The sequence below is a fragment of the Ovis aries genome, chromosome X (genome assembly GCF_016772045.2).
Source record: "Ovis aries strain OAR_USU_Benz2616 breed Rambouillet chromosome X, ARS-UI_Ramb_v3.0, whole genome shotgun sequence".
Classification (NCBI taxonomy): Eukaryota; Metazoa; Chordata; class Mammalia; order Artiodactyla; family Bovidae; genus Ovis; species Ovis aries.
Window position 1 is genome coordinate 12,140,902 of NC_056080.1, and position 19,026 is coordinate 12,159,927.

Sequence of the window (19,026 nt, forward strand, 5' to 3'; positions counted from 1 at the left end):
GGCCCTTACCTCCCTCCCCTGAGCTCTTGCAGCACTGCCCCCTGCCCTCGCTGCCTACCACCATGTCCCCAAGGGAAGAGACCATGGTCCAGCTGATTGGGATGGAAAGGACTAAACATCTGCTGTGTGAATGAATGAACGGGTGATCACACAAAGGACATCGGGGTAGAAGGACAGGTGAGGCTGAGGTGTCAGGAGCCAGTCCATCTGTTCCAACTGCCGACAGGGAGATAGGTCCCCTTATCTGGAACAAGTTCCACAGCCAGGACTTCTGTTGGCATTCTTTGGCAATTTTTAAAGACAGGGAATAGATGAGCATCAGCATTGATTGTGTATATACCACGTGGCCAGCGCTGTGTATTTTCCAGGCACTGACCCCAGGTGGTCCTCAAGGACCCCATGCCAGGGGTATCATGAAGTCCTACATCAGGAGCGAGGAACGCCAAGCCCTGGGGGTTTCTCTAGGGGAAGGCAGGAGCGTCTTTTGGGAGGATAAACACTTCACTCTCAAATTGCCAAGAAAACTGCTGTCATTAGAGGCTTCGGTTTGTATTCCTGCCTCAGTCACATTTATTTTCTATTTAGGCATATAGGTTTCAAAGAAAAAAAGAACTGCTAAAGATTTGAAATGTTGGTCATGTGTCACCACAGGGGAAGTTAATTCTGATTTTTGTCTACAATACCCAAGCACAAACTGTAACTCCAATAATAAAACGTGAGCTTGGAAAAATAAGCACCTGGGGCTGAGGAAAAGTAATGTATTTGTCTCAGGGCAGGGGCTGAAATGCGCAGCTAAGTGTTTCAAGGGAGAAACATGTCAATACTCTATCTTTTCACCAGCCTTTGATGGATGTGCTAATCTTCGCAGGTCAGTGCAGTTCACCCTGGCAATGCACCAAAATAACTTATTTAAAAGGCAGCTGGCTTTTATAAGTGGACTGAGACATCATTTTTAGGTTTTTGTTCCCTGAAATATATTCTCTTATCAAAACAGTATTCACTATATGTAGTAAGAGTTCAATGACACCTTTGCTACCACCGAGGAGACTGCAGAGGTGAGCAAGTTTGGGAATCACTGTCCCCGGCTCTCAATTCTGGATGACTTTCAAGCTCTGTCGAGACAAGCAGGTAACCAGAAGGACATCAGACACGGATTTTCATTCCTTTAGAGCAGGAGCTGGCAAGCTACCACCCACAAGCCAAACCTGGCCTGTTTTCATTAATAAAGTTTTACTGGCATGCGGCCATGCCCAGGCCTTTACTCACCATCTCTGGCTTTCTTCCTCCTGCAAGGGCAGAACTGAGGAGTTGGGACACAGACCATGCGGCCTGAAAGCCTGAACTAGGAACTCCGGTCCTTGACAGCACATGCACTCTGCTGAGCTCTGTACTGCTGGGCCAGTAGGTTTGCGTCCTTTGCAGCGCAGCTAGAGGACTTGGGGTGGGAGAGACATCTGAGCCCCTGAAAGCCTTCGCCTAGCTCAGCTGGGTCAAAGAAAGAAGAAAAGAGAAACGTAACGACTAGGCAGGATCTGCAGGTAAGAACTTTAATGAACTGGTCACTCTTATTAACATTCAAAACCAACGGGATGGATATGAAATTATCATTTTATGTCAAAAGAAAACCTCTCTTGCAACAGGACGTGTTCTGCCCACTTCCAGGTGGCTGGCCTTATCACTGCCCCCAGGGGACTTGGGTGAATGTGCTCAGTTGTCGGCATTGAGCCCCCTTTCCCTGACAAAAGCCATGGGAGAGGGCAACCATGAAAGGCAACCAGAGGCAGAGGCAGGCAGGGCTCAGAACTTGAGCGGGATGACGGGCCAGTACTTGGGCTGTTTGCGGTCGCAATGCTTGTCAAAGCTGAGCTGCATGGCCGTCTCCATAGCCTGGATCTTGGCGGCGCTGGCCCCGTACAGGCGCTGCATCTCAGCCTGGCGCCGCTCTCCAGGCCGCTCGGTTGGGGGCAGCGCGGAGCGGCCACGCTTGTCGCAGTACAGGCCGTGGTCAGCATTCACATAGTCTTTCAGGCGCGCTGCGTCCAGCTGATGCTGCCGCCCTGGGAAGCAAGCAACATGCTCCATGAGCTGGGTCGTCTCAGCTGGCCCTCGCTTCCCTCTGCCTTCCCCTTCTAACTGTCAGGGCACCTGGCCCTAACCCACTGGCTGGGAGCTTCTCAGACTCTAAGGCGTAACCCATGTGCAGTGATCACTATCTCCTTTAGGAAGTGCATCTCTCACTCACTCAGCACCCCAAACTATCCACGTTTAGCAATGGGCCTGAAAAACAAGAGGAGAAAAATGCAGCCCCTCGGGTCTCTCTAGGTCCACACGGCTGCCTACAAGCTGCCCCGTGAGGCGTAGCCAGTGGTACTCCCATGGGTTCAAACACTGGACCTGGCCAGCTGGGAAAGGAAACACTTCCTGCCAAGTCCAGGGCTGCAAGTAGTAGTAATTCCCACCACAAATGAGCTGGTGGGGGGAAAACAATCACCTCTGTGGAAGAGGTATGGGTTTGAGGTCATCTGGAAAAGGGTGAGTGCTAGCAGCTAGAGAACTCGAGGATGAGAAACGATCCCCACACACCTCCTCAACACAAATCACACCACGTGAGGAAAGGTGAACGGGTTTCAAGGCTGGCCAAAGGTAGGAAAGGGCTGAGAAAGCATGCTTCTGCAGATGGCAGGAAGGCCTCTGTGCTGCCTGCAGCAGCCCACCGGCTGCCATCCTTCTGGATGGATGGGGCTTTCCCTTCACTCAGGCCAGCTTAGGCTCAACTGCATGATGGTGGGTTATATGCTCTCATCTCATCTAAATGGATTCTTGTAAAGCAACACATATTTACTCAGGTTATCCTCCCCTCTCTGTTTTTACCGTAACAAGTCCTAGTAGTATAACTTTTATTCTTATGTAAACTAGAAACAATATAAAAATGTCAACAAAACCTAAGGTCAAATTTTAGTCAACTTACAGATTTTTGTTTTAAGTGACTGTCAAGAACAGAGAATGCACACCTTTGTCGCCACTGCTGCTACCAAGAGAAATGCTACTTAGTCTAGTCAAGGCTATGGTTTTTCCAGTGGTCATGTATGGATGTGAGAGTTGGACTGTGAAGAAGGCTGAGCGCCCAAGAATTGATGCTTTTGAACTGTGGTGTTGGAGAAGACTCTTGAGAGTCCCTTGGACTGCAAGGAGATCCAACCAGTCCATTCTGAAGGAGATCAGTCCTGGGTGTTCTTTGGAAGGACTGATGCTAAAGCTGAAACTCCAGTACTGTGGCCACCACATGCAAAGAGTTGACTCATTGGAAAAGACTGATGCTGGGAGGGATTGGGGGCAGGAGGAGAAGGGGACAACAGAGGATGAGATGGCTGGATGGCATCACGGACTCGATGGATGTGAGTCTGAGTGAACTCCGGGAGTTGGTGATGGACAGGGAGGCCTGGCGTGCTGCGATTCATGGGGTCGCAAAGAGTCAGACACGACTGAGCGACTGAACTGAACTGAAGGACTGAAGATGGTTGTAGGGAATAAAACAATGATATAAATCATTTTTTCCTTTGTTAAAAAAAATGAAAGTAGAATGAAAGCTCAGTATGGAAGGGAACACAAGAGTGAGCACATCAAGTGAATGGCGAGGTATTTATGTGCCTATGCTATTGATGTGGCTAGGTACAGACACTCACAAATCTCATTCATTTATAAATCACATCATGGAGCTGGAGAGTTTTATAAGCTTGGAAACATTAAAAATGCATGTGGCCATTTCTGTCTTAGCATACCTGCAGCTTCTTTTTATATAAGGAGGTAGTATGTGGATAATCCAAATGACTGTCAAGCAAAAGAAATACAATATAACTGTTACCTTATCCACACAAAAGATAGAAATGACCTAGTGTAAAAGGCAGAACTAAACCAAAATATTGGCCTGATGTGCAAATGAACGGGAGGTCGACAAGCATTTGTTTCTCATTTCTCGTCTTTCTGGCAAATCTGAAACTTCAGGACTTAAGATGTTCAATTCTCATACGGGTATACGGGTGTTTCAATTCTAACCCCCTCCACCCCCCACCGCGGCCAGGGACTTCTCTTCTGAAGGCTTGGCATCTCCACCCAAGCCAGGGATAGCAGAGCCCGCTTGCTGCCTGTGACAGCCTAGGACATGTTAATAGTCCTCAGGCCCTGAGAAAACAGTTTCACACGGTCCCTCAGAGCTTGTGCACATGGACGGCAGCAGTTCCCAGACCATGGGCCTTTCACTCTCAAGCCTGTCCTAAGACTACCATCATTCTCACCAACAGGTTTAGTGACACAATAGATGTTGTTGAACTTCCTGTTGAAATCAGTCTCTGAGTTTACAAATTTAAAAGAAAACTGGGACCTTCGCTGTCTTTAGTGTTGCTCTCTGCCATCAGAATATGTGAATTTAACCTTTTTACTTTTGCATCTTTATTTGTTTTCCTTGTAACTTACCATGCCTATTATCATGATGCTTCTTTCTGCTGCCCTTCTGACAAAAACAATCTCATGGACATTGTGCATGCTAAGCTGCTGCACTCGTGTCTGATTCTTTGTGATCCTAGGGACTGTAGCCCACCAGGCTCCTCTGTCCATGGGATTCTCCAGGCAAGAATACTGGAGTGGGTTGCCATTTCCTTCTCTGGGCGATCTTCCCGACCCAGGGATCAAACCCACGTCTCTTATGTCTCCAGCACTGGGAGGCGGATTCTTTACCACCAGTGTCACCTAGGAAGCCTGCACAGCAGGTAGTTGCCCTCCAACATAGATCAGAGAGACAGGAAGCAGGGCCCCCGGCACCAGCAGCCTACCTGTGGGAGTCCACCCTGGCGAGGGCACTATGGCCTTTACTCACCCCATCTCCCCAGCCCTGGGGGAGGCTGCAATGCCTGACCCAAAGCAGGTGGTCAGAAGTGGTTGTCAACAGGAAGCTCGGGCAAAGGCCATACGTTATTCTTTGTAAACAACTGTCCCTTCCAGATGCTGTTGGAGAAAGATGACAACCCAGTGATAGAGAAACAGATGCTCACCTCTCAAAAGGCACTGGGTAGCGCCTCTCTCGGAGGGCCTCTGAATTTCCCTGGGGAGAGGCATTACTGAGTTGTAGTCTGATTTTGTTCCCTTACATTTGAGTTGCTTTACTTTTACTTATATACACACACCCAAGTTGTAACATTAGACTATTAATACAGACGTGAAACCTGGTCAGCTTAAAACCAAGCACGTTCAGATTGGCTGGACTGGAGGCTACAGGTGGCTCATGAAAGTACTTTAGCGCACACTGACCCAGGGATCCAAGCCAACCTCAGGATTCAACACTCATTTGAGGGCATCGACTTATTTGGGTTCTATTTATTGCTTTCTCTGTCCCAGTGCAGGAAAGGATTGTCAATCACTGGCCATTTTTCTTTCTGTCAAAACAAGGTGAGGGCTCAGCCAACCAGAGGGCTGGCAAGCAGAGGAGCTGAACTTCAGACATAGCTGCCCTTGTCACACAGACGCCAGTCATTTCTCCCGAAAACAGCTGTGGGACTCAGTGTTACTAAGCACCTTTTTCGTGCAGGATATTTGCCCAAGGCAACTTGCTTTAAAACAAATTGGAGCATCTTTGTTGATTCCACCTTTAACACAGGGTTGTAGCAGGGTAAACCACCCACAAATTTCCAGCTACCCCAAACCTCAGAAGCTCAGGGACTTTGGGGATGTAACTACAGATTGAGATGATTCTGGATTAGTGCGGATCCCAAATCCAGTGACAGTATCCTTCTGTGAGACATAACAGGGCACATACAGACATGGGGGAAACCATGGGAAAATGGCAGCAGAGACGGCACCCTTGTTGCCACAAGCCACTGAAAGCCAGGAGCTGCCAGGAGCTGGAGGAGGCAGGCCGTAGCACCTCTGGAGGTGTGGCGCTGGCGACACCTTGACTTTGTCCTTCTGGCCTCCAGAACTGTGAGAGAAGAAACTTCTGCAGTTTTAAATCACACAGTTCGTGTAATTTGTTACAACAGCACTAGGAAACTAACTCCAGGGTTAACATGCACATAGAGCTAAAGCAGGAAACACAGCATTAGACTATCAGGGAGAAACTCTACTGGACTCCATCTGGGTTCAGGCTCTACAACCTTGATATTTTCACCCCAATCTACACATTCACATGATGCTACCAATGTAGACTGCAAGTCTATAAAGGAAAAAAAAAACTATCATGGGAAGTGACTTGGACTTCAGAGACCCTGACATAGCAGGAAAACATTCAGTATTCCACAGATAATTAGCCCAAAGGCAGAACATTTTGGAGGACAAAGCATTAAGACAAATGAGTGTTAAAGAATGTGATTTCCCCCCATGTTTCTAGGATTAGCATGTCTGGTTATATTCTCTGCTGTGTTGCCAGGATTAATGACCTCAGCACAACTGAGCGAAAGCACAGACTTGATTTATATCACTAACGCCCTGTTTCTGGCTCGTCAGCAACACACCCAGAACACAGGTGCCTGCCAAGAGCTGGAGCCGTTTGTGGTGGGTCTTCTCCCCTCCTTAGCCCGCACCCCTGACTCCATGACAAATGTCGCCCCCAGGTCCATGGGCAATCGCCATGTTTACTTGTAGAGTAAGAGCTTCATGCTCTACCAACTGAGCTAGCCGGGCAGCTTCCTTTTAGAATGAAAGTGATTTCCAGCCCTCCCTTCCATTTTTCTACGGCCATTCACACGTGTCCTCTCACAGACTGGCTGATGCCCATCTCAACATCTAGACTAGACGAGACACACACACGGTGGAACTGTGCTCCACCAGCATGCTCCTACACTTGACGAAACCAGGATGGCTCACTAGACACCAGGCTGTACACTTCGCTATATCCTCCAGGTTTTCCAGAGAGGGTGGGCTGGGGTTCCAGCAGACTGACTGAAGGCTCACTAGGAAGCCTAGAGTCTACACCTTCCTGCTCGGGGAAGGCGGTGGGGAGTGGGTGTGGGTACCAAAGAGTGGAGCAGACGCGCCCATCACACGTACACGAACCACATCTGGGTTCTTCGGTAAGAACAGTGCTTTGAGTGCCGCACAGGCGTGCACTGACCCCTTTCTCTCATTGCACATGGATCCAGTACCTCAAAGCCAAGCGCACACTCCATTTCTCCACAATCACCTGGTGGAACTCTTCTGACAGCTGAGCCCACTGGCTCTTCCCCTCACTTACAAAGCTACCCATGACCCGCACCCCAAACAGCTCTTCTAGTACCCTTTTAAGCTTGATTTTTGTCTTCTCTTCCACCAGTTTATGCTCTTTGAGACAATGTCCCTGTTTGTGCCTGACATCTACCCCCAAAATATCGGACTGGTTCTCGGTGAGACAATAGTGGTGTTTGTTTTGGGGGGCCTCCTTCTCTAAGTATTAGGATGAGGACCTCACAGTCTCAGTTCATTTTTATGACTAAAAATGATGCCTTTATTAACCTAACAGTTATTTTTCCTAAGAAATACCTGACAACACAGTCCACCTTTTAAAACTTCACAACCATCTAATTTCCCTTAATATTACCAGTGAAGTTTTAAATAACAGAAATACCCATTAAGGAAACGTGATATAGAACCATCAAAAGCATGCCTGTTACCCCTGCACAAGAGGAGTTCTTTATTTATCCTAGTTAATTTTAAAAGAAATTTTATCATGGAAATATGTGAAATTAGAGATTCTCTAGAAGAACAGTAATCACAAACAAGAACACGCTGTCCATGGTAAAGGATTTTATCCCAAGAAAACATTAAATAAGACTCAGATGACACTAAACTGTAAAATGTACAAGTTCTTGTAGAGGTGAGTAATCCGGAAAAAGCTAAATCTTTCAAGTTTATCTACGTTTTCCCTTGCTAGTGATATTTGATACAATCTATGTTCTCTAAATGATTCATGTGCAGGGCTGGGTTTGCCCTGATTGAATAAATAGCGTCTAGTAGCTCGAAGAGCAAAACAACTTCAACCAAGTATTCACACGACACAGATCCCTCGTTTCTTTATTCAAGCATCTCCCAGCTGTGTGTGTAACTGAACCTCCGTGAGCATTTCTAGCAGAGGTAATGGATTGGAAAGCACTGTGGGCATTCCAATTACTTACATCTGAGTGCTATCATTCATGACTGCTCCGAGGAACACATATTGATCCTGTACACCACTGAAAGAGCTGGTGGAAATACCTGGCGCTGGTGAAGCCATGCCTGTTATTTCTGGAAGGGCAGCATCAGGCCCTGGCAGCTGCTTCTCAGAAGATCATGTCTTTCGTGAGAAGATTCGATTCTGACACCAAAGCCTATTCTCACCCTCGCCAGACAACTCTCATGTCTCCCGGGGACCTGACAATGCTTCCAGGGCAGATGCCCTTGTCTCCTACGCTCACTCAGAAACTTCTAACTCCTCACTTGGGTATAGATGATATTTCAGGTTTATTTAAAATTAGCAGGTCACTCAAAATGGCCTTTTAGACGGCTGGGGTTTGCTCCCATCCTTAATTACAACTTCTGTCACAAAAGTAGCGCTCTTTCTGGCAGGAAAAACATCATCTTCTGCCTTGGGTAAGGACAAGAGAAATAAGCACTGGCTTCCTCATATTTTCTTTTCCAAAAGCCTGTAACAGCATTCCAAACACAAGAAGACATGCTCCAGTGACGACCCTCCCTCATCCGTTTATATGCTTTTAAATTAGACCCATGGTTATTTCCAATGTATTTTGAAAAAAGGTAAAATTTATTTCTGAAGATCATGGAAAGACATGTATTCTGTGTGTAATAGAAAGTAGTTTTAAAAAAATTTGTTTGGATGTACTTTCTGATATGCAAAAAAGAAGCCAACAGTTTAATCAAAAGAAGGGAAGTAAAACAACTGAATGGGTAGTTTAGTGAGAACCACAGGCAGATACTAAAGGCCACGAGGCTTTACACACACTGCTCAGTTCCTTGCACTCAGGGGGCATCAAGAAATGCTCACCCATCATTAGGAACATACAGATCAATCAAGATGTAAACGAAAATCACACATCCCCAGGTTTCTATGCCTCTGTTTACTAGAAAATTCTAAGTAAAATATATATGATTAGAATGCAATAAAAACAATATTGAGACTGCCTACTGGTTGTAATGGGCTTCCCTGGTGGTTCAGACGGTAGAGTTATCAGCATACAATGCAGGAGACCTGGGTTCGATCCCTAGGCATGGCAACCCACTCCAGTATTCTTGCCTGGAGAACCCCACGGACAGAGGTGCCTGGGAGGCTACAGTCCATGGGGTCGCAGAGAGTCTGACACATGTGAGTGACAAAGCACACACACTGGTTGTAATAGGGAGAAAAGTATTTGCATGTCTGTTAGAGACACTTACAATGTAAATGGGCTGGTGACTCTTAATAGTAAGGAAAGTACAAAGAACAACTTCAGTTTTTTGTGGCAAGTTACTAAGGAATTAAGAAAGTTCCTACTTTCTGACTGAAGATATAAGACCATTATCACAATTCTCTAACCCTAGGGACAGACAGCCACAGTGAAGGATCAAACAAGAGAGGGTAAGTACCAGGCATTTTGCTGCCCTGTTTAGGTTCTCACTGGTCTCCATTTTGAAGGGAGCTTGAGATTTAAGACTTGATGGCTTAAAGAGACTGCACCAGGGCAGTCTCTCAGTTGTGTACCAGTGAACTGGCAACAGTACTTTAGGAACCGAATGGTCTCAGGGACAAAATCTACTTCCTAAGCTTGTGCCAGATGAATAAGCACAGAGACTGGATAGACCTTGGTTTGAATCCTAATAGCAAATTACTAGTTGGTCTCATAGAACAAGTCCAGAAACCTCCTGAGGTTTCACATGTGAGAAAAGTCCAGTTTCCTCATGTGTGAAATGGGCTTAAAGCCCTGAAGGACCGTTGTGTAGGTTAGGGAACGCACACGTACACACACGCATGCAAATGCTCCATCCAGTGTACTGCCTAAAATTCAGCGATAGAGGTACTGTTAGGATAAGTTTTGTTCTGGAATTTAAAAAGGGCTTCTCCATTGGCTCAGTGGTAAAGAATCTCCCTGCTGACCCAGAAGATACCCGAGATGCAGGTTTGATCCCTGGGTGGGGAAGATCCCCTGGAGAAGGGCATAGCAACCCACTCCAGTGTTCTTGCCTGCAGAATCCCATGGACAAAGGAGCCTGGCGGGCTACAGTCCATAGGGTTGTAGAGTCGGACACGACTGAGCCAGCCACTAAACAACCACCACCACTACATAAGAACTAAAAAAAAAAAAAAAAAAAAGTCCTATACTGAAACAACTGTGGAAAACTAATGTAAGTGAGGTACCACATCACAAGAGCTTGTTCCAGGCTTAGGACCGGGTTTGATTATTACCTGGACCCAAGCAAGGGGTTAGAAGTTCGTACATGAGGGCAGGAAGACAGGCCCGAGATGGGGTGGGCTGTACTTACGGAGCTCCTCCCGGTGCCGCTCGGTCTCCGCGAAGTACTGGCGCAGCTCATCCGTGATCACCATGTTGCTCAGGTCGCACACTATGCCACAGTCGTCGGACTCGCTCTCGTTGTCCTCTGCGAACTTGGCTGGCTTTTCTGTGCTGCGTCGTCGAGGTCCCGGCTTGCCAGGGCGTGAACGCCTGCGGCAGGCATCCCCGGAGGCTGAGGGAGACTTGGAGCAGAACTGAGGACTTGTGCCACTCTTGGCGGCAGCGCTCTGGGTGAGGTCAGTGGCTGGGTAGTACCACGGGGAAGTGAGGACTGATTCCACCGCCTTCCGATAGGCACTCTGGTGGCTGCGCATCCATGCCATGGCTTGATGGTAATGCTGCCAGTACCTTGCATAAACTGGATGAGAGGACCAAGACTCGGGAGCTTGTGCGGATTCCGGCTACAAAACACAGAGACTGCAGGCTAGACACCACACGGGTTCAGCCTCAAAAGAAACCTTCAAACAGTCAATCAACTAACCTTTTTACTGTGCATCTACTAAATACCTCCTCCTCATTAGGATGCCTGGGGGCCAGAGAGGATATAAGACGGGTCCACGCCCATGAGTGCACACTTGTTTTGAAGTACTCGCACATGAGGTAGGCACTGAACAATGAGATGGCAGCCCATGATAAACTAGCTGCTGCTGCTAAGTCACTTCAGTCGTGTCTGACTCTGTGCGACCCCACAGGTGGCAGCCCACCCGGCTCCTCTGTCCCTGGGATTCTCCAGGCAAGAGCACTGGAGTGGGTTGCCATTTCCTTCTCCCTGATAAAACTAGGGACAGAGGCTAATAATAATCATTTTTAGATGACACGCAGGGAGCAATGAGGAGCCACTGCCTATCATCCTGGACCTTTCAACCTGCTGCAATGAAGTGACCGATTCCAAGTTAGAAATGCCTGCCGAGAAGCGCGGGGATTACTGAGGATGATGTTTTCTGGTCCCTCCCTCTCTGGCCCCTAAACACCTGCGGGCCCTCGGTGCCTGGGACAGAAGCTGCCTAGCTGCACACCCCATGGTGCTTTACTTATAGCTTTCTGATGTATCCCTTTGCTCTACTCCATCATGCAATGAGACACTAAGACTTTTAAAGTGAAAATGTACCTTTTTTTTTTTTTCCTCTCATGAGTTAAAAAGAAAAATCTTACCTTTGCCTCCATCTCTGACTGTGAAAGTCCAAACTGAGCCCCGAAACTAGAAAAGAACAAGTCCAGGGCAGACATCGGGTCAGTCCAGTGGTGTGAGGTTTGTGGCCATTTCCCCAATACCTATCTCTTGCGATTTACTGATATGGCAGGAAACACCTCAAGGTAAAGTTTAATTTGCAGCTGTACCTTTTACAACTTATTTAAAACAGACTTAAATTTTACCCCTCCTGTTCAAGGGTTCAGAGATGCTCAAAGTGCCAGCATATACCAGAATGTACCTAAGAAAAAAGTTAAAACAAAAGCAATAGCCTAAAATGCACGAGAATTTAAGCATCTATGAGACGAAACCCCTAACACAACATGACGCTGAGCAAACAGGTACTTGGGTTTTGAAACTCTGGAAATCAGATACTGAAGGAGTCGTATTTCTCCTACTTCACTTAAGTATAGGGTAGAATTTGAAAATCTCCAAGCCTTAAGAAATATTGACTTATTCTGTAACCTCCATCAGATGTTTTACTATGGTTAATGTGGAAAACTGATAAGTTAAATCGACCACATCTTTTAAGATTTAGCCAGAGAGATGTTATGGGGAGGGAGGTGGGGGGGGCGGATTCATGTTTGGGAACGCATGTACACCCGTGGTGGATTCATGTCAATTTATGGCAAAACCAATACAGTATTGTAAAGTAAAATAAAGTAAAAATAAAAATTTAATTAAAAAAACATAGATAAATAATAAAAATAAATAAATAAATAAAAATAACCTCAAGTCAGATCCAAAAAAAAAACAAAAAAAAGATTTAGCCTAAAGAGAATGATTCACATTCTTTTTAAATATAATAAGCTTTCAAATAGAGTATTTCCAAGAGGACTGACATGGTCTTCTGTAAATTTATCTTAAACACAGCCCACACTTCTTGTTACCTGTTCTAAATTCACACACACATAGTAAATGTAAGCTGGGGGAAAGTGAACAAATGCAGTGAAAATACAAGTGTAAACTAATGTTCACATTAGTTTGAAACTAAATGGCTTGAAACGTAAGCAAGTATCTGAAAGTGTGGCTAACTGCTATGTGCTTTATAGGCTACTGAAGAAATATATATAAAAACAGTCAATACAATTAAGGAGCTAACCACCTACAGAGGTAAAACGAACACAAGAGCAATTATAGTAGGAATCAGTGTATATTAATACTTGAGTGCTAAAGGGTACGGTGCAGCCTTGAAGTGGCTGATTCCCTCCTGTCAGGTTTTCTATCTCCACCACTGAAATCTGAACAGTTTTCTGAGTGCCTGAAGCACATAATGACATTAAAGTGAACTTCATGTGATTCTTAATCAAATTTGTTTCAGAGAATAACAATTAGCATAGGAATTAAATTAGAAAAGCCTAGGAGACATCTGTGCATCTTGGGGAAATTAATAAGAGTTTTGAATCCTGACTTCTACACCTTAGAAAATACATACTGCAGCCTACCAGGCTCCTCCATCCATGGGATTTGCCAGGCAAGAGTACTGGAGTGGGGTGCCATCACTTTCTCTGTACTTAGAACCAGATCAATGTAAATATTAACGATCTCAAACTGGGAGATCTGACAGCTTCCAATACGTAATAAACATTACTGTGATTGAATACTACTGCAGATCCCGGCAACCCTGTTTTTATTTATAATTGGGAAAGTCCAGTCTGGCTTTAGAAACAGTAGTACAAATATTCTGCAAATACACAAAATGGCTTATGAGAGGCTCCCCTCTGCAGAGCGAGAAGTCAGGCAAATTCGTGACACAGTAGACAACTGTTTACGAGGTTCGAGTGTAATTCATCACGTTTGCCAGGCAGTTCAAATGTCAATGGCTGTGAGTAAAAAGGGATGGGAGTGCTACTTTGAGGAGTGGTTACTTTCGTATGCATTTGATTCAACAAATAATTTGACAGAAGGACTGCCATGTTCCACTGCCTCAGAAATCATGAAAGGCACTCTGAGCACTTTGGCAAGAAAGTCACTCAGATTCAGCCCTGGGTGCCGACTATCTATAAAGCATTATTAATTCATCTGCTGAGAGGTTGGCCTCTTTTAAGACCCAGGCCATGAAGGAAAGATGAATTTACATCCATCATGGAATACAGGCAACTTTGTCGATTTTACTAATTATGCTTTCCTCATTGTCTGGCCACTGGGACACTTACAGTCAAATCTGCTGCCATCTTCCAGCATGTTTAGAGTACTCAGGCTCTACGTTCAATATGCTGCTCATTCTGTCCTTGGCTCTACTTTTTTCCCTTCTCATATCCCAAAACCTATGTGTCATATGCTTTTACATTTTAAGTATCTTTAAGGTTCTTAAAATCCTATAGATACTCAATTAAAAAGAGTACCAATTATATGTGGAATCTAAAAAAAAATATACAAATTAACTTATATACAAAACAGAAAGAGACCCACACAAGCTTATGGTTATCAAAGGGGAAATGAGGGGAGGGATAAATTACAAGTTTGGGATTAACATATACACATTACTATATATAAAACAGATAACCAACATGGACTTACTGTATAGCACAGGGAACTCTACTCAATATTTTGTAATAACCTATAAAGGAAATGAATCTGAAAAAGAATGTATGACTGAATCACTTTGCTGAATAGCTGAAAGCAACACAACACTGTAAATCAACTATACTTCAATAAAAATAATAAATAAAAAATTTTCTTTAGGTTGAAAATATAGTTCCTGAGAATGAATGACAAATTAATCAATTATCTCTCTCAACTCAAATATGATAAAGTATAGAAAAACATTTCTAAAGAAAGAGTAGCTTGCAGAGACCTTTATAATTATTGTTAGCTGGCTATTTCCAGTATTACTCTTGGTATTTTATACCAGCAAATTTTTTTCTCTAAAGGGCCAAATACTCTGGGCCTGTGGGCCACATATCCTGCTACATAGCCTTCCTCTTTTTTTTTAAATTGAAAAGACCACCCAGTAAAAATGTAAACAGCATTCTTAGTCATGGGCCATCACTTGCCCACTTCTCCCTAATGTTAATCCATTATGATGCTGTAGAGACCCTGCCCTCAGTATGCTGAGCATCCTACCTGTTTCTTGCTTTGCACTTAGAAATCAGTGGAAGAACTGAGATTCTCACACAGCTCAGAAGTTATCAGGCTCAGAATAAGACCAGTGCAAACAAGAAAACTGATTATGACCAATAGCAATCACGGTGACCAGTTCCTAATACTGGGGACAAAAGAATCCTGTCTGTGACTAAATAAGCAAATCGGACTATTTCTTAAAGAGCTACATAGACCTTAAAGACTTAACTAAGCACAAAACAAAACAAAATTCTAACTCCTGGAAAAAAGGATCAGTCAACAGGGCTCAGAAAGCATATGCTGATTTCTGCTGGAGATCCTACAAGCTGCCTGGGCCTAGCAGGAACCCAACAAGGGACAGGAAACAGGAGAGAGTTTCGAGTGTCTATTCCCTGGAAGAAGGAACCCATATTCTTCCCAGCTGACTGCATTTGTCAGCACCCAAAGGAAGGTGAGAACCTCCTTGAGGAATGGGCCCTGTTAACTTTTTAAAACTGGTATTCTTTCCACACAGATAGCTTAAGGACCTAATAAAACTGCGGGGGCTTCTGAAAAGCCAACATTAAAAGAATTCTTGACACTACCGCAGTACTTTCACACATTACTACCGTCGCAAAGAAAAGAAAGCTTATGGGAACAGCAGATGGGAGATGCCCTTTCAGTGGTCTTTAATTCGATCTTTCCTTCCCCACCTTCCCAGGAGCATCTTGTACTCTTTTATGGCGCCTGGCTTCGTGGACTGCGCGGTAACTCTTCTCCTAGTGGGAAGTGGAGCTGATAGGAGAGGGTTGATGTCAGGGGAGGCTGGGACCCACAGCCCTACCAACTGGGCAGCCCTCCCCAGGGAGGACAATGGCACAATAGTCACTGCCCAGCTGAGCCCAGGCGAGCACAGAGACCCAATTCATTGTCTGTCCTCAGCCAACAGAGGAGGAAGGAAAAAAACAGCACTGAGGTCATTCACGAAACACTGCAGAGGCCCACAGGCGAAAGACAGTGCCTCTGAGTCTTGAATGATACATTTTCCCATATAGCCCTTCTTAAAAAATGCACTCATTCTTCAATGACTCGGCTTATTCTGAGAGATACATTTAAAAATGCCTAACTATACACGAACAACAACAGACAAGAGCTTTGTGATTTTCAATGAATAAAACGTGACTATTTCCATTGAGTCCTTGAAAATTTCCACCAAGTGGTTGCAAATTTCCAACTATAAGCAATGCAGCTTTGTTGAGAGGTAGTCACACTGTATACAATCTTTTAACTGCCTATTTAGATTCTTATAAATACAGGGTCCAGGACACATCATAGCAACCAGATAGATGAAACACAAATTCCCTTTGAAACGATAATGGATATTCTGTAACTGGATTTCCCTCTCTATCCTGCTTTCCCACTAGAATTCTGAAAATTGAATACATGAAGACTCCTCTACTTTGTGAGTTTTGCAAAGAAACACATTCAGTTTTGGGCATTAAATTAGTTATGCAAGTTTCCTATAAGGCTCTCACTAATTTGGTTCTTGAGGCAACCATAGAATTTGGGGGATCTAATTAGGCCTTCAGTATACATTGTTTCAAGGTTGAAAACACCAGGTCTGCTGAGACTGCTCAAAATGAATGACTGCATGGTAGAGAAATCTGAATTACAGACAGAGTCACATGCAGTTCTACGGAATCTCTGGATATGGGTAATAACCCTATCAGAGATGTCTCCCAATAACACACTTGCTGGTAGCAACTTCCTCAACTAATATAAATGAAAAAAGGAGGTTTTTTGGGAGCAGAGCTTCTCGTTGTCACCCCTAGCTACAATCTGAGGCTGGCAAATTCATCTGGCTTGCTGCCCTCAGAGGCTCCCTCCTGCGGCTTGGCATGGTCCCTGCTCAGTGATTTGGACATCAGAGATGGCTCAAGTCTGAAAGGCCTTTTCCCACCCTCAGCAGGCCAAGCTCCATTTCTGCCAGGAAGAGGCCTCCTACAAGCCCTCGAGCTGGGGTTCAGAAGGCCTGCCCCTCTTTGCCTCTAACAGTTCAAACTGATGGGTAAAGGAGCCCCAAACCTGAGTTTGATTTCCTTTTCATTCCCTCCATTCCAAACCCCAGTTTACTCTTCTGGTTGTTGCAAAAAGCAGCAATATCACAAAGAAGGCACAGGTGAGGAAGCAGGAAGGCTGAAAGGATAGTTAACAATTCTTCTGTTTCATACAAATCCTATTGCACCCACTGAATGGCACTGTTTCATTTGTCAGCAAGGGTGAGGGATTTGTGAATGTATTTATTCCCAAATTCACCAATCCCCATGTCACTAACTCACCAAATTCCCTGTGTGAAATAGGAGGACACCCCCAAGCAAAATTAACTCCTGACTCATGAACACAACAGGTAATGGGAAATTAACCAAAAAGGCTCTAACCATGACTAGTTATTTGGAACCAGTCACTTGGAAATAGTTACTTGGAATGAAGTTCCAAGAGTTCAGCATCTATTTTGTGAATTCTCCAACCTCTACTCTATGCTTGTTTGTTCAATTTTTCTTCCTATCCTTCTTATCTCACCCTATCCTTAAATGTTGCACCCTAAAAAACAAAATACTCCTTTGCCATCTATAAAACACTTTTAGAATGAAAACTCTCTCTGGAGCTTTAGTTTATATACTTGCCTAGCACAGCAACTAATAATCAGAGATCTGTACGCCTGTGAACTTGCCTTCAGTTCTGCCAACCCAGAGTTACTAGCTAACGGTCTTTGAAAATATATGATTTTTGTTCACAATGCCACCCCAAAGGGACTGTTACTCCTATAAACTATATTAATATAAACTGTACTTGTAAAGGTTACACCCACTCCACAATTCATGGGAACTCTCAAAGTAATGCCAGAAATGTGATTTGTGTTACTATTAATCTTCAGTCTAGACTTTCAAGTAATGTTCTGACTTAACGTGAAAAACAGCTGAATACAGAACCTAGCTTGTGAAACAACTTTAAAAATCATTCCTGAAAAAAAAATTGTTCAGAATCATCTGGTCTATACTAAGGAACTCTCAAGATTTCAGAGCTAAAAGGTACTTCGTTGGCCACTGGTCTGACTTCACTTAATTACTGAGGAAGAAAAGAGGGAAAAGACCTTTTCCACCTCCACAGGTAAGGAGCAGGGAAGATTGTAGGTGACAAATATTCTCCAGATAACTTCCATCAAAACCTCAGATCTCCCATAGAGGTCAACATGCGAGGGAAAAGAGAAAATCCCAATTTTGGGGTAGACGGGCCAATATCATAGACATCCTTCTAAGAATGAGGCTGACCTGGGCTATTTTCTGTTCCGATACTGCGCTGAGTGGGCAAAGCGAGTTCACCGTTCAGACCTAGCTTAAAGTGTTACCTGGAACACCGGAATCGCACGGGGGCGCTTTCATAAAAATAATCGATACCTGGGCCCCACTTCGAGAGATTTGAACTTATCTGGTCTGGGATGGAGGCTAGGGCATTTTAAAGCAAGCCAGTGATTCTGATGCACGGCAGAGCTGAGAGGCTCTGGAACCCTTCCCCTCTCACAATTCACCACCAATGATTTAGGGGGTCTCATGGGCCTCTGGCCCACCTATTCCCGCGGGACGGTGATAAATACGACAATGTGACTGACAAGCTCTAAGCTCTCCTGGCCTCTGAGGAAGTCAGGCTCAGGGAACTCCAGGCTCTTCCTTCACTCCCCAAATGAAACCCAACCGTCCCGAGGGGACGCGTCACCTCGAAGGCTCGTAGCTTGCGAATCCTGGGCGGTGGGCGAGCTGGGACCTATTTCCGATTGGAAACTGGCTGAAACTAGCGGGAGGCGCTTGCGGGGGTGACTAGAAGAAGGTTTCCGGCGCGGATCACGTGGCTGCGACGCGCCGGAACTCCCGCCCTCCCCGCGGTGACGTCACATGAGCGCCACGTTCCGCACCACGCAAGGGGAGTGGTGCGGAATGGGGCTCCGCCAGCGGGGGGACGGCCGCTATAGTGACCGGATCGCGGCACTCGGGTAGGATCCGGCAGTGGGCGGGGTGTGCTCGTTTCTGCGCGGGTGCGGTATCCACAACAGTTTCTTGGCATTTAACTCTGCTCTTCTCTCAACGTTCTCACCTTCGTTCCCTTGTATTTAGTTAGCCTTTTCCTTTTTTTTTTAAACGGAGCGTGGTTGCGGCCCAGAGGAAACACCCCGACTTTGAAATAGTCATACAGAGATGCGTTTGAGTCCGATTCTAGCCTCCCTAAGCCCCGAAAAAG

The 19,026-nt window shown here is 45.2% G+C and overlaps 1 protein-coding gene and 1 long non-coding RNA gene across 3 annotated transcripts in view; one reads left to right on the top strand and one right to left on the bottom strand.

The window, feature by feature from the left end:
• Window positions 1–1,526: 1,526 nt before the first annotated feature.
• On the bottom strand, window positions 1,527–18,587 carry GEMIN8 (gem nuclear organelle associated protein 8). 2 transcript variants are annotated; one of them, XM_060408240.1, is made up of 5 exons: window positions 18,508–18,587; window positions 11,658–11,703; window positions 10,474–10,906; window positions 4,871–4,998; window positions 1,918–2,057 (listed from the first exon to the last, which is right to left on the bottom strand). In XM_060408240.1, the coding sequence occupies exons 2-5, from the start codon at window positions 11,667–11,669 to the stop codon at window positions 2,025–2,027; spliced, it is 606 nt and encodes a 201-aa protein (XP_060264223.1). In that variant the 5' UTR covers window positions 11,670–11,703; window positions 18,508–18,587; the 3' UTR covers window positions 1,918–2,024. The 2 variants fall into 2 exon arrangements, with proteins under 2 accessions (XP_004021963.1, XP_060264223.1); XM_004021914.5 differs by lacking the exon at window positions 4,871–4,998 and having other exon boundaries at window positions 1,527–2,057.
• A 135-nt stretch (window positions 18,588–18,722) lies between these two features.
• Window positions 18,723–19,026, top strand: part of LOC105605360 (uncharacterized) — a 30,526-nt gene continuing 30,222 nt past the window's right edge. Inside the window, exon 1 of the long non-coding RNA XR_001025070.5 lies at window positions 18,723–18,781. This is a non-coding gene — a long non-coding RNA (uncharacterized LOC105605360). The remainder of the gene's footprint in view (window positions 18,782–19,026) is intronic.